General features: G+C 37.4%; 1 protein-coding gene across 5 annotated transcripts in view; it reads right to left on the bottom strand.

Moving 5' to 3' along the window:
• CKAP5 (cytoskeleton associated protein 5) overlaps positions 1-14,339 on the bottom strand; it is a 54,039-nt gene that overhangs the window by 29,061 nt on the left and 10,639 nt on the right. For all 5 annotated transcript variants that reach the window (XM_041424565.1, XM_041424477.1, XM_041424733.1 and 2 more), the window contains exons 3-15: positions 13,625-13,818; positions 12,319-12,525; positions 9,731-9,902; positions 8,674-8,806; positions 8,285-8,388; positions 7,800-7,913; positions 7,498-7,602; positions 4,858-4,947; positions 4,591-4,755; positions 3,682-3,810; positions 2,730-2,912; positions 1,701-1,814; positions 380-490 (exon numbers count right to left, since the gene is read on the bottom strand). In XM_041424565.1, the coding sequence (XP_041280499.1) occupies positions 380-490; positions 1,701-1,814; positions 2,730-2,912; positions 3,682-3,810; positions 4,591-4,755; positions 4,858-4,947; positions 7,498-7,602; positions 7,800-7,913; positions 8,285-8,388; positions 8,674-8,806; positions 9,731-9,902; positions 12,319-12,525; positions 13,625-13,818 (1,821 nt within the window). The remainder of the gene's footprint in view (positions 1-379; positions 491-1,700; positions 1,815-2,729; positions 2,913-3,681; positions 3,811-4,590; positions 4,756-4,857; positions 4,948-7,497; positions 7,603-7,799; positions 7,914-8,284; positions 8,389-8,673; positions 8,807-9,730; positions 9,903-12,318; positions 12,526-13,624; positions 13,819-14,339) is intronic.

Below are 14,339 nucleotides of genomic sequence, written 5' to 3'. Positions count from 1 at the left end.
CAGCAGGAACTTCTTTGTAATAGATCTGGCCTAGTTGTTGCAAACCTTTTGTTTAAACCTAGCTGTCTTTGAGACCAAGCTTTACAATTATTCGGAGTTTTGAAAATACCTCTAAGTATCCTCAATCAAAATACAAGTATTTTTGACAAAAGCACAACTGTCTACATTAAGGTAAAATACTTACTCCACCAATGTTATGGAATTTAAACCATATAAGCCATTTGGCTTTTTCAAGTGTTGTTTAGTCCACCTGTAGTGCTGACATACAACTACTAGTAGTCAGCATTTCAGAAGACTTATCAGGCCTAAGGAGCTAAAGAAATTATTACTTGTTTTCTCTTTCCCCTATAGCCTCTCTTATCAACTGTTCCAAACATACCTTCTGAAATTCCTCCATGCAGGCAAGCCTCTCTTTCCAGTTACCACTGTCCAACTGCTGGATACAAGAAGCTGGAAGGACAGCAGCAGCTTTCTCTTCACATACTTCTATCTGCAGCCAGATCAAAACAAGGTTAACACTCCACTGGGTCCCTTCAGAGGGGGCAGCAACCTTAAGGACAGGTAATATACTGGACTGACCCTTGTACTGTGGTGCATTTACAAAATAGGAAAAGGGTTCTGTTGTAAATTGAAAGATTTTAGTATGGATTGTGGTTTAGGAGTCTTATGGGTTTAGAAAGCTGCTAAAATTGCTCTGCAACAGAAAAGTAATCTCTGGAAAGTATAACAAACTCTGCAGATAGTCAAAAATAATCTTGAATACCAACTATCTGCTTAAAGAATCAAGCAGAGGTAACCTAAAATTTGCAAGGTAATGTTGGATCAAGCCTGAGTAGACAGTGACAACAACAAATCAGAAGTTGATGAGGGCAGACAGAAGACCTATCTTCTGTCTCCATTTTACCAAAATGGAAAATGAAAGTTATTTAGTGATAAAAACTTCCCTTGTTTCACAGGTGTCTGCATCACCTTCAGGAACTGTATTCTCATTTTCAACTGTATAACTAACAATATAAGCTGGATACACAATACAAATTATTCACTCTAAGCAACACTCCAAATATAACTGTGGTTTGGATGGACAGTACAAACCATATGCTAGATGTATTGCAGATACATCTAACAAAACTTTAATAGGTTTTTTGGTACTGTTTGAGCCACAGATACCTGAGTTTGTCCAGTTCCCTACCAAGAAAGTAGGTAGATGGTCAGCTAACATGCAGAATTCAGTAATTTTTTTGAAATGTAACTTAATATGAACAGCACAAAACATATTAGTTCATTTAATTATTACTTTATTTCACTTCAGATTTCAATGTAAACTCCAGAATTATGTATTCTCAGGCTTTTAATTCCAGACTCCTTCAGCAAATCATGTGTCCTAAATTACATATGAAGTATTGCTGTTTTTTTCATCATCTCTTCCTACTTCAGGGAACACAATATACCCCTGTCATAGTATAAGCATGATTTATTGCTTTATGTCTTAAATGGCCTGGTGCCAACAACACCCTGAAGAACAGGTGTATTTACCACAGTCCTATTTCACCAGTTACAAATTCATACATACTGCTTTCCCTTCTCCTAACAAAAACAAGAAACCTCTGTGAAAAACTCTAGTACCTGAAGAACTGACTAACCAAAGCTACAATCTTTGGTTACAGAGGGCTTCGTATTTCAGAGAATAGCAGAATACTCACAGAGAGCTCTGCCTCAAAGATTTCTTTGGTCTCAGGACCCTTCTTGCCTTTAGGCCCAGCACCTCCTGTACCTGCAGCTGTAGCTGGCTTGCCTTTCTTCGGCGGGACCCCAGCCTAGAAAGTAACAGACAAGTTAGCCAAGATCAAATAGGTCTCTAGCTCAGATATCAAAAGAACTGCTGTCTTTGCTATACTACACTTCTATATATCCTAATGTCAGAAAAATACATCTCTCTAATAGCATAACAACTGCAGGCAGAGATAAGCTAGAGCTTATTTAATTAATATATTGCTTTTAGACTACAGGTTGCACAAAACATAACAGGACAATGGAAGATGAAAAAGGAAAGAATTATATATTTGTGGAAGTTCAGGAAATAATGACTTAATCTGTATGTTTTCCTATGGATACTGGTTACATATTAAACTTGTGACTGGTGTCTCTTCCACGTTATCTACTTATCAAAAAAATTTCAAAAATTTTATCTGTTCTTCAATTCACTTCCAGGTGGCCCACTTGAAGAACTACGTAACATATTACAGACATCTACTGCAGTCAATTTTTAAAATCCAAAGAATAATTTTAAAAAAATACAGGCTAATAGTTCAAACTACTTCAAAATCTACAAAGGAGCAAACTAAAAATTATGTTGAAAAAATACCCAATACTTAACTAGTAATCTTGCTAGTTACAAGAAATGTTGACTTCAGCCAAGTAGTATTATATCACAGAGCACATCAATCTTACAACCTCTGAGGCTCCTCTGAATGCCTCCAGTCTTTTATCACTATTTCAAAATCAAAATCTGGTATTAAGACGTAAGCGTCAAGACAGTTTGTATCATTAAAAACTGAGATTTCATTACATTCCCAGAAAGTCACAGATTCCTTCTGCTGTTAGGCTCACCTACTCCTGCAAAAGGACAGTGATAGCTCAGTGGAGGCAAATGTCCAACATGCTACCTTTGATCTGCAGTAAGTAACTATTTGATGTAACCACAGACAACTGATTGTCAGACAACCTCTCACCTTCACTGCAGATGCTTTTTTCAGTGGTCCTGGTTTGGTCACTGCATCTTTTGTTTCTTTATCTCCTGCAGGCCCTGGAACAGCAGTGGCCTTTCCAGTAACAGGCTTGCCTTCTTTTTTCTCAGCTGGTCCTCCTGCTTTTTTACCATAAACCAATTCCACCTTTTCAGCACACTCTTTAATCTGCCAAGCAGTGGGGAAAAAAAAAAGGGGGGGTAGAAAGAAGCTATTTAGCTACCAGAATTGGATGCACAGTGTCCCTTTACCAGCAGTGGCTCAAACTTGACTACTGTGGAAAAAATGTGAAGAGTTTAAGTACTTTACTTTCCAATATATTATCTGATGCTATTATTATCTGATGCTCCTTCAAAAAGTAAGGTTATCCAGTCAGTGGCATTAACCATCACCATATTGCCAAAATAATTCTCCTAGTTCAAAATGAAGTGCATTTATATACTAAGAAAACATTGACATTCTACTGATACTCATAGATGCTCAAAGACGAAGTCTGAGCATCTCAAACTAAAAAAACTTTCATTCAATCAACATACCTGCCAGCTTATGCAAAAATACAACTTCTTTGTTGGGAAGTAAGTCTTTAATACCAAATACTATCTAGTAATACGAAATTAGACCATGTGGTTGTAACCTAAAAGCTTGTTTCAGACAAGGAAGTGTTAAAAAACAAACAAAACTCCATATACCACCAACCAAAGCCACAACTAAACCTCACAACCCACCTCACAGATAATACAGCCAGATACTTTTATATAAGAATGAAGAGATTTTCAGATTCCCTGCAACACCAGTAACACTTAAGTAAAAAATACATATTCAAAAATCTGTGCTGAAATTAATTAGGCTAAAGCATCATCTTTCACCTTCTCTAGCCTAAGATGCATCTTAAATGGATAAATGGAGCCTTTTTTACAACATTTATAACAATACTCACGCGATCAAGCTTTAGTTTGTCTACATCTGCTAGAAATGGATTCACAGCTTTCTCTCCAGCTACTTTCAAGGCAGTGCCTAATGCTTCAAATCCAGCATCTCTGACTTCAGGTGCAGAATCATTGATATGCTACAGAGAAAGACAATTTATGTCATATGACTTGTGGCTCATATCTGAACATACTCTATACAAATCCTCATCCCTTGTTTAGAATCCAAATCTACTACAGAGTAATCCTTGACATTCCACTGCAGAAAGAAAAAGGCTGTTTTACACTTCTGTTTCCCTATGTACTGACCCAATCTATTTTTTCTCAGATACAGCCATTTTCTCATATTTGGGTTTTTTCCACAAGAAGAGGTTGAACATTCATTCTTTAAACATCATAAAAGTTCATAAAGAGTTTAAAGTTTTGTAATCTTGTAATAATCTCAACTTTTTAAGCCAGGGATATTGCCTACACCAAGGAAAGGGCCATTTGCAATAAGAAAAAAGTATACATCATTATCACTTACATTGATAAATGCTCCAGTGTCACTGCCATGTATGAACCAATGATGGTTGTTCTTTTATTCATACTCAACAATAGCATTCCAAAAAAAACTTAGATATGTGTGCAAGATACAAGTGACAGTATCTGGGATAATAGCTGTAAATCACTGTCTTAATCTACTACCAACTTAGTGAGTCTACAGCTTCAAAAAAGCTAAGATAAAGGAAACCAAATTGCTCCCCTGACAGACACCTTCAAGTTGGACATCAGTAAAAACAAGCTCTGAGGGCTACATAGCACACAGGAACTCTCTGGTCTCTGCACTACCTTCAGGTCTTTCTCCCCAAACTATCCAAGGTTTCACAACAACAGTGCTCAAGTCAATGCCAGAGGAGTATCAACTCCTCCTGCTTTACCTTGAGAAGTGCAGCACAGAAAGGTTTTAACAGGCTTTTTGGAAGAGTAGAAGGTGTGCAGTGTCGGAAGCTTCTTGCAATGAAAAGGGATGTTTGTTGCTTAATTGTTGGGTTTTTGTTGTCCATGACTGCCAAAATATCTTCACTTATGTTCTGCAATGTGGTCTACAGTGTTGAATAAAAAAGTCATTATTTCAGTAAAGAGAAAAGCAAATCCAAGTTCATGACCAATTCTCAGACAGTGGGGAAATTTTCACTGTTACTTACTGTAAGAAAGATTGCATCAATGGCCTCCTGCAGTGCCTGCACTACCTGGGGCTTCTTCTCTTTGAATTTCTCCAGGATTGTTGGAACAACCTATGGAAAAGGGAACAAAAATGTCAAATCCCTCTTCACTAACATAACTGGAAAGCCTGATAGTCTACCACACAGTACTTTGCAGAGAAGCCAGTAATTCAAACATCTCCACTGTACCCCTCCAGAAGTACACAATGGCAGTCTGAACTAGCTTATTCTTGGTGTTTTCCAACATTAAACTCATTCCAGTCACTCTATTAACAAATACAAATTTTTAAACAAATTCATAACAAAAGGCATACCTATAAATTCACATAATTACAGATTATGGAATTATGCTGGAATACAGAGCAATAGAATGGAAATGAATGATTTCACAACATAAAGGGTGCTGAGCTGCTGTGTTCTAAGAATCCAAGAAGGCAATTAACCTGTCCCCTCTTTTCCAGTTTTCTGACAGTATTAAGCATGGCTCATTAAGAAGCCCTCATCTGATCCACAGCTGGTAAGATCATGATTCTAAAGCAACTGGAATCCTCTCTGCAGCAATATTTTTAAGATCTACCACCTTGAAAAATCACATCTGACAGTAAACTATGCCATACTGGAATTTGACAGCAATTTCTACCTAGTCTAGGTGCTCAGTCAGTCACTGATAAAAAAAACCCCCAAATAGATAAAATATTCAAGGGGGGAAAACAAAGTAAAAATAACTACACTGCAGATGTGCCAGTAATGTGATCAAGTCCATTTTAGTACGGACTCTGTAAGAGTAAGGACTGCTGTCACTGAGCCAGAAACATGCAGATCTTAACTATGGAAAGCAGGCTATTCTCAAAATTTTCATAAACGTAACAGTTCATCATCTGGAAGCAGTCAGATGTTTTACAGAAAGTTATACACTCCTGCATAACAAAAAATAGATTTGCTTTCTACTCAGAAGCTGACTATGGAATCCCAACCCCTTGTGAAGTACTGAGGTGGTATCTTGGACTGCAACCTCCAAATTCCCAGTTCACAGACTTCAACACTCAAAAAACCTTCGATAATACAGACAGCACCACAAAGACAAACACGCTACTGCAGGTGCTAGATACCCCTACACCCCACAGAGAACAATGTCATAAGGAGGAGATAATTAAAATCATTAGGCCTCTGTTTTAGAAAATACTGACAGGCAAAATGAGCATTTTTTTAACATGGAAGTTAGAAACCATACCCCATGTGAGAGGGAAAGAAGAAAAATTAGTCCAGGGATACAAATGCAGTCAGAGGTGAAGGTGGCACACATGTACTCAATTACAGTGAGGAGTATGATTTTAAGCACGATTTCACCACTCTTGTTGGAACACAGATTGCAGATTAGCATTGCAGTCCTACATTTAAGTAACAAGAGTCTATAATCATACAATTCTAGCAACAATTCTGTTTTGTAACACTTCAATGCCCACTCTCAGGAGAAGTCTGCATCTTCCTCACAAGTAAATAAATCCAGCAAACAAATCAAGTGAACTGCTAAAATGAGTACTGAGATTATGCAATTCAGAGCTGCCATTACACTACTGAAAAAGACATCTTCTCAACGCCATTTGCTTGGCAACCACAGAGCTACACCCTTGTTTTAGAAGCTTGGCTTTTTCAACACTAACTCTGTAGCAATAAGGGTTAACCTTCAGAAATCAACTATAAAACAAATGCCAGAATCATTTTTATAACTACAGACAGCTTTCAGAATGAAAGTGACTGTCCAAACTTTTGTTCAGCGTTCAAGAGACCTGAATGTTTCCGAAGTAGTGAGATTCAGCAACTTCCCAATTCAGAGACAACACTACCTGCAGCCAGGCACATCAGTTCTCTAACCTCATTACTCTTGCACACCACATGAAAAATTTGACTCAACAGCTTAAAGAACACAGTGACACAGGCTTGAGAAACGAGTGAGAACTGCAACTTATTAAAAGCTCTCTTTGCTTCCACATACTAGTTAAGCTTCCCTGTATTCCCTGATTTTAGCTACTGGTAAGAAAAGAGCACCATAGGAGAGAAGAAACAGCACTAAACTGGAGCACCAGAACATTTTGGTACCAAAACTCTCAGAATTTTTTGCTATTTAAGGCAGACAAAAACCCCCACAAAATCCAGGCAACAAGGAAACAAAACACCCACCACCTACCTTCCCCCAACACGCAAGAAACCCAACCAACATAAAACATACACCAAGGAGGTGCTAAGTAGAACTCTGATTTAGAAGCTGTTTTTTCCACTGTGGTCTACAAATGCATTCCTGTAGGGGTATCTCTAGGACAAGGTAATGTAAATAAAAGTTCATTTAATGGCAAAACAATTAAATTTTCTTAGTACAGAAGACTTATATTGCAACAGAAAGTTTCATGTTGCTGAATACGAATGAAGAAGGTCCTTTCAAACTTAAGCTACAAAGATCTAGGCAAGTATTTCAACGCTTACTCTTTTAAGGGGTTGGTAAGCATTCCTAATTGTACAAAGAATACCTTTGATAAATACCAAGGCTTGACAGGGAAAAGGGAAAGGGAAAAAAGGTGTCCAGCATGAATAAAATCAGGAAAAAAAAGTACATACTCAGTTACTTACATGCCCTGCATACTGTCCAAATTTCTTTCGGAGGCCCGTAGCTAGTCCAGCAAGGCATTTGGCAGCCAAAGCAACTAACATAACATTTGTATCCTTTCCAACAACCTGAAAAGAAAAATCAGTTTCAGAGAAATGGAAGAATTTCTTACAATAATCAGCAGGCCACTGATTGGGTTATTTCAACTGTTCCATTTAGTAGTTTTCTACTCATGAGTATTATATCAACTGTAACTTTTAAACTATCATACAAATAAACTATAAAAATATTAAATTATATGTGCACTCTGAGTTTTATTGATTACCTTTTTGAGTGCTTTCACCAAGTCTGCATAGTCTCCTGACTCCAGCTTGGGATTTTTCACTAGCAGTTCAACAGCCTCTAGAGCCTCTTTCCTTTCTTGCCACTTTTTTGCTTCCTGCAGAGCAAATAATTTACATTAATCTATAAATAGAAACAGTTCTAGAGAAGCCTACTTGCCACAGGCCTTAGAATAAAACCCTTGATTCCAGCTTGAGAAAATCAAGGTCTCCCTACAGTTGAACATCAGTAACTGCAATGAAATATGAAATACAGTCCTTTCCCAGGACACACCTCAGCCCCTTAAAATGACAGCTTTCTTGCAGCTAAATCAAACTTTAAAACTTATTTACGATAGCCCGTATGTTATTAACGCCAGTTTGTTATTACCCACATGGCACTAAAGCACACATTGCAGAACTGCCCCTAAGTCTTAAGACTCATCAGCGATACAAAGAATTAACAGGTAGTATTCAAGTTTATGCTTACTATTTTCTCATGGAAGTCTTTGGGAAGCTTGGAGAGAATTTCTACAGCTTCAAGCAACTCATATGCATCTACTTGTGGTACCGCCTCTTCCTCATCATCATCTCCTGCAACCAGGAGAGAGAAATGTATAAGCAGTGACACAAAATTTTGACTCGAGCACCACCTAAGGCTCATTGCTCAGAAAGTGCCATCAGCAGTTGTGAATTTGCTACTTCAAAAGATAGATACTCTTTCATATAAAGCTTCTTCCTCAGACACGTTTTCTTCTTGTGTAGTGCACTCCATGTTTTGCACCAGCTTGAGCAAAAGCTTCTTTACAATTTAATGCATTCCTTCACCAACTATATACAATATACTTGCCAATAGAGTTCACAGATTAAATAGATTACCTCCATCTGCATCTCCTCCAAGTCCCTGCTGCTGCTCAAATTTTGCTTTCAGCTCCTGTTGGGAACGCAGGAACCTGGTCTGCTTAGGAGCAGCTGATGACACTTTGATCCATTCTTCTTCCAGCTCTTTTAGCTGCCAAAAGGGAAAAGAATCATATCAGAGACATTACGGACATACTCCAAGACAAGCAAGCCATTACAGTTTTCCCATTTCAAAGCCAAGACAGCACTACCTTTCATTACTATCTTTTTTCTGCCACTAAAGGAGTGACTTCACATTCACTGTTCAAAAGTCTGTGGATATACTCAGTCAAAGAAGAGAAAGTTATTGCACAGCATTTACATAAGAACTAATAGTAGAAGAGTCAGAACAATGGCCCCTCTCAGAATGGTGTGGACCCTCTGTAGACACTTTGAAATAAAAATGGCTGAGCATGGAGGAAGCTTTCCTTTACAGCCATGCACACTAAAACTGAGATGAAACAAACATGCTGAGCTACATTTGATGAATCTGTTTGGTTTTTTTTAACCATGCCCATTTAAAGCAAGCTACTGTTTTCCACCTGAACATAATTAACTCAAGTGGGTAGGAGGAAAGGATGCATAACTTGTAAAATTTTAAAATTATGAAATAGTCTATCATAATTCAATGCTATTTCCTGAAGGGAAACAGTCACATCCTGACCATCATCAGAATAAGTATGAAGGGATGCACAGAGGAAAAAAATTCAGGAAAAAAGAAAACAGAATGAAAATTATTGACTCAAAGACTTTCACTGCAAGGGTCTTTTATAAGGGCAACTATTCTGCTACATTCTACTGCTGAATTGCCATCCTCAGTTCCAATACAAAGCTTCACTCCACAACTTCATGTATGTTCAGAGCAACCAAACACTGTTATAATTTCCTTACAAATGACTAGGAGTGACCAACATTTTGGGTAGAGTTAAATGGAGCTAAAAAAATACATTCCAGTTTTGGCTTTAAGAGTGCCAGCATCACAGAACCAGGGAGGATGAGAATCAAATGTTTGGATACAGAAATACTTCCTGCCTACCTGAACAGAATTTATGTTCTGCAATGGAGGTCTCAAAGCATCCCTTATCCAACGGTAGATTTCCACAGCAAGGAGCTTGGCTTCGTCTCGAACAGCCTTTTCCCGAGATTCAAAAAGTTTTGGCAATACTTTGATGATTGGCTTCAGTGAGATTATCTTTGAACCAAATTCACTGACAGTGAAACACAGAATAGCATCAGTGTCCATGAACAGGGAGTGATCCACAAATAACTCATTTTCTAAAAAACAGTCTATGAAAGTCTTCCAGCGCACATTTAGCAATTCTGTCATCTACTCAAACCATTATTTTGAGATGCTACCATAAAATTTAAAGAACATATGCCCTATCAAAATGAACCTCCACACCCAGCTTGGAATTACAAAATCAGGCCTCTCAAATTACTTCAAAGCACTTAATCCAGTCCAGTGCTTAAATCAGCTCCCCTGCCGGGGGGGAAAAAAGACGAAGAAAGAAGTTGTCCTCAGACCAAAATTTGTATGACCTACTTTTTTTTTTTTTAATCAGAATAGAACCTCCTTTGTCTATCCTTGGAAACAAACTGCAGTAAAAGCATTAGTCACTTTTCCACTTGTTGGACCAGATAATTATAGTGAGCTTGGGTCATCTTCACAGAAAACATATGTGCTGAAATACGTGCCACTGAAGGAACACATAAAACAAGCTTCACCAGCCAAACACCCTTCCTTGACAGAAGATTCTGCATGCTGTTGCATTTAATACACAAAACTTCCTATTTCAATCACTGATGAATGAGAACACAATAACTTTCTTTTCAAACTCATAATAAAGTTAACTGCTGTATTTACTAAGGCACCATATATAAATCACCTCAAAAGCATTAATTTTTTTTATTCAGAAACATTTCTTCTTAATTCTGAAATCACCTTTCTATTAATCACACTTTTTCTTATGGCTCCCTCCAATTCAAGTTCCACATAAAAAAGCTAGCAAAAAAGTCTGCTCAAGAACTAAAATCTACATGTCTCACTTTCCAGAAATTCTAGTGCACATAATTTTATTTCCACATCAATTTTAAAAAAATACTCCGTATAAACACCTTCAAAACAGGTCTTGGAAGTAACATGATGTAAATATGTGAACAAATGAGTTGCCCAATAATTCAATTTTTCTATCATGACTTAGAAGAGAGCATATTTGGAGAAATGCCCATGCAAACTTATTTGTATCCAATTCATATAATCTAATTTATATAACAAGAAAGAATAGAAACCTTAGCACATGATAGAAAACACCAGAAATTAAACTAGTTATGCATTCAAGCTACCCACCTAGGTACAACACAGACAAATTTTGTTATCAATGCAGAAAGCCTACCAAAGTATTAGAAAAATTTAAGTAGCAACACAACTCAGAAGTAGAAGATGGAGTTTAAGCCAACAGGGCTGCATGCGAGTATTTGATCTTAACATCACAAATATAATAAAATACTGCAAGTAATAAAAAAAAACATGTGGCACATTTTACAGAAGCAGTTAGTTGAAAGATACTGAGGAAGTTTATGCAGGTTTCTAATCACACTGCACTGTTAAAAGGACATTTAACCAGATAAGCAATTTAAAAGAGCTACAATATATTCTCAAATATAGGACAGTAGTTTCACTTAGCAGAATCATAGGTAATGTGTTAAGCCCAAAGCTTTATTTTGATATTACTAAAGCCTGAAACAATCAGTTTAACAAGGATCATCTCTATGTATGCCTCAGCAAGTCCTCTAAAAGACGTATAACATAAGGCACTCCCCACATACATTATACAGTTTTCACATGAGCTGCTTTACTCAGAAAGAAGTATTCTGTCCATTAATTTCAAAATTTTCTGTTTCCTTAAAAAAAACCCTAATGGTCAGTAAATAATATATACACCAAGTATAAGAATTTCATAAAGCCCCAGTATTTTTCACTCAAAGGCAGCAAACAAACTTGATGTGGAACCAAAAAATAATCTAATACTGAAGCCTACTACATCATCTTAAATTGGATTTGATTTTTAGGGAGCACTAGCAGCTCTCCTTATCCATGAAGGAATTATTATATGGACAACAGAAGCTTACTGTGCAATGAACTGGTTTTTTTTCTCCTTTCTTCTAAAAACACACACTGTGTACCCAATTAAATATGCTCACATCAGAGAGGAAAACAGTGGTTTAAAAAAAACCAAAAAACCAGAACAAAAAACTAAACTATGTTTTAGTTTTCACATCAGTGAGCTTATTACAGATATTCAGAAGAGAAGCTTCACAGTCTGGAACAAGACACACTAATCTTGCCCTTCTCTCAGAGGCTGGGAAAATCAAGTTTGGTAAACAGTTACCATGAATGAAAGAGATCCAGATTAGGCTAGTACAACATAGACAACCCTCACATCTAACAAATCCCATGATGTTGCCAACTGTTGCTGTCAAAAAATACCAATTCAGGAAAGATGCATTCTACTCAACAATAACAAAATTGCCTGCTAAAGACGGCAATAAAATTAAACTTCAGATATTGCTGGAGTGAAGAAAAAGCAAAGAAGAAAACCACAACACCATGAACTAAAAGCTTACCTTAGTGCTTTCCTCAGTGTCTCTATACATGCTACTATGATTTTTGGGTTTTTGTTGTCCAGACCCTTTAATAATTCTTCTTGTATTGCCTCTCCTTTCTCAATTTCTATATACATGAGACATATATCTTCACCAAGCTCTTTTGCCCTGGCCTTTGGCTGATTGAACACTTTATTTACAACTCCTGATGCTACTTCTCCTGTTGTCCTGAAAGATGAGAGAGTATTACCTTTGGAACATTTATGTGAATTAAGTGTTCTACTTCATTATCCACAGAAAAAAAAACACAGCACCAAATCCAGATTAAGACCCAACACGTCTTCACATAAAAGAGACTACATCCTAAAATAACCTTGGAAAAAAACCCCAACATTTTTAAGGGATAGCTTTGACATCTAGTTTTATAAAAGAACGCAGATCACAATTATATTATCATTCTAATACCAGACTACAACAGTGAATAGCAGACATTCTCAAGACTGTATTAACACTCTCTAGTTGAGGTTCACAAATAAATGCCATGTCCTGGAATTATATATGTTGTAATGAGTTAAGTGTATCTGTACATAATCCCAGCACAGTATTTCACATACACTTCCAACCTTCACATAAACTAAATCATTAACACAAATTTTAAATCAAGGAGTGCGCAAGGTTGTTAGATTTTCAAACACAGCTTTGGGTTTGTTAATTTGTTTTTAAGTAAGACCTTTATTCAATTCATCAGGTCACAAAGTCAGTGGACCAAAGCACTAACCTGACCTATTATGTGCTTTTTCACCCTCAGGATTATGGTCTACTTCATGAGCTAGACAACACAGAAGTACTACAAGACATCCAGTGAAGAAATTGGCAGGTATGAAGATTCATAGTGGTTATGCTGGATGCAATGTCACAAACATATTTCATTTAATGTATGAATTACACAAATATCCCACTGAAAAAAAGGGCTCCCTCCTGTACAGGTAAGACTGTTTCAATCAAACAAGAACAGAGATTCCAGTTCACAGCATTTACACCACCACATTAGTGATTAATTTTTTTCACCATTTCAGAAATGTTTACTAGTGCCTTCAGTAGTTTTTTAGACCACTGCAAGCAAGTTGTGGTAAGTTAATATGCACATGGAGGCCATCCACAAGGAAAGCCTGCCATTCGGCAAGTTCTCTAGATTAGAAAGCAAGTTCAGCTCTTAACAGTAGAGATCAGAATTGATAGCGGCCACGGCACAATTTACATGCAGCTGCAGCCTTTCTCAGAGAGGCATATGAAACTGTCCTAAGAGCAGCAAGAAAAGGCTACTTACTTCCCAGCTACATGAGCATTTTCAACATAAGCAAGCGCTGCTTCTAGTCCTTTCAGCTGAGCCACTGCATTGGAGTCGGTCACAAATTTCTTTATCAACCCAAGATACTTGGACCATTCAGGACTCTTTTCATCATCTATCTTCTGGAAGAGCTTAAGGGCTTCTTCATAACCGTTTAGTCTGGCTTTCCATAGCTGGAACCAGAAATTGGACATTTAAATGTTGTGCCATTACAACCTTAACTCACCACTCTCACAAAGTTCTTCAATCATATTTGAAAGTATGCTCAGCAAGCTGGCACCTGCAGATTTCTCTTCAATGTCTACATGAAAGACATGCAACAGGACAAAACACTTGTTTTTTCTCCCGCCAAGAATGATATGGGATAGAGAGATGCCAGTCTTCCCCCTGCTCTTCATAAGTTCCAGCAAACAGCAATGAGGAGGTGGGAGCCAAGCAACAGTTTCAGCTACAGATGAGTAATTTCTCCAAGTGAATGAGTGTACTTATCTGTCAGCACACAAGCTTATGCCATATAACGCTACTAAAATCTGCTTAATAGAGGTTATTCAGCCTCTAGGTTGGATAGAGCTGATGCAGTTTCAGATCTGTTGACATTCTCACCGTGCAGCTGTCAAGATTACCCAATTACAGAGTATTTAGTTACAGAAACACCACAAAATCATAATGAGCAGAGATATGCAGCAAACCAAAT

The sequence above is a fragment of the Onychostruthus taczanowskii genome, unplaced genomic scaffold (genome assembly GCF_017590055.1).
Source record: "Onychostruthus taczanowskii isolate IOZ18803 unplaced genomic scaffold, ASM1759005v1 scaffold1, whole genome shotgun sequence".
Taxonomy (NCBI): domain Eukaryota; kingdom Metazoa; phylum Chordata; class Aves; order Passeriformes; family Passeridae; genus Onychostruthus; species Onychostruthus taczanowskii.
The sequence above is the reverse complement of the archived record's forward strand: the minus strand, read 5'-3'. Positions and strand labels throughout refer to the sequence as shown.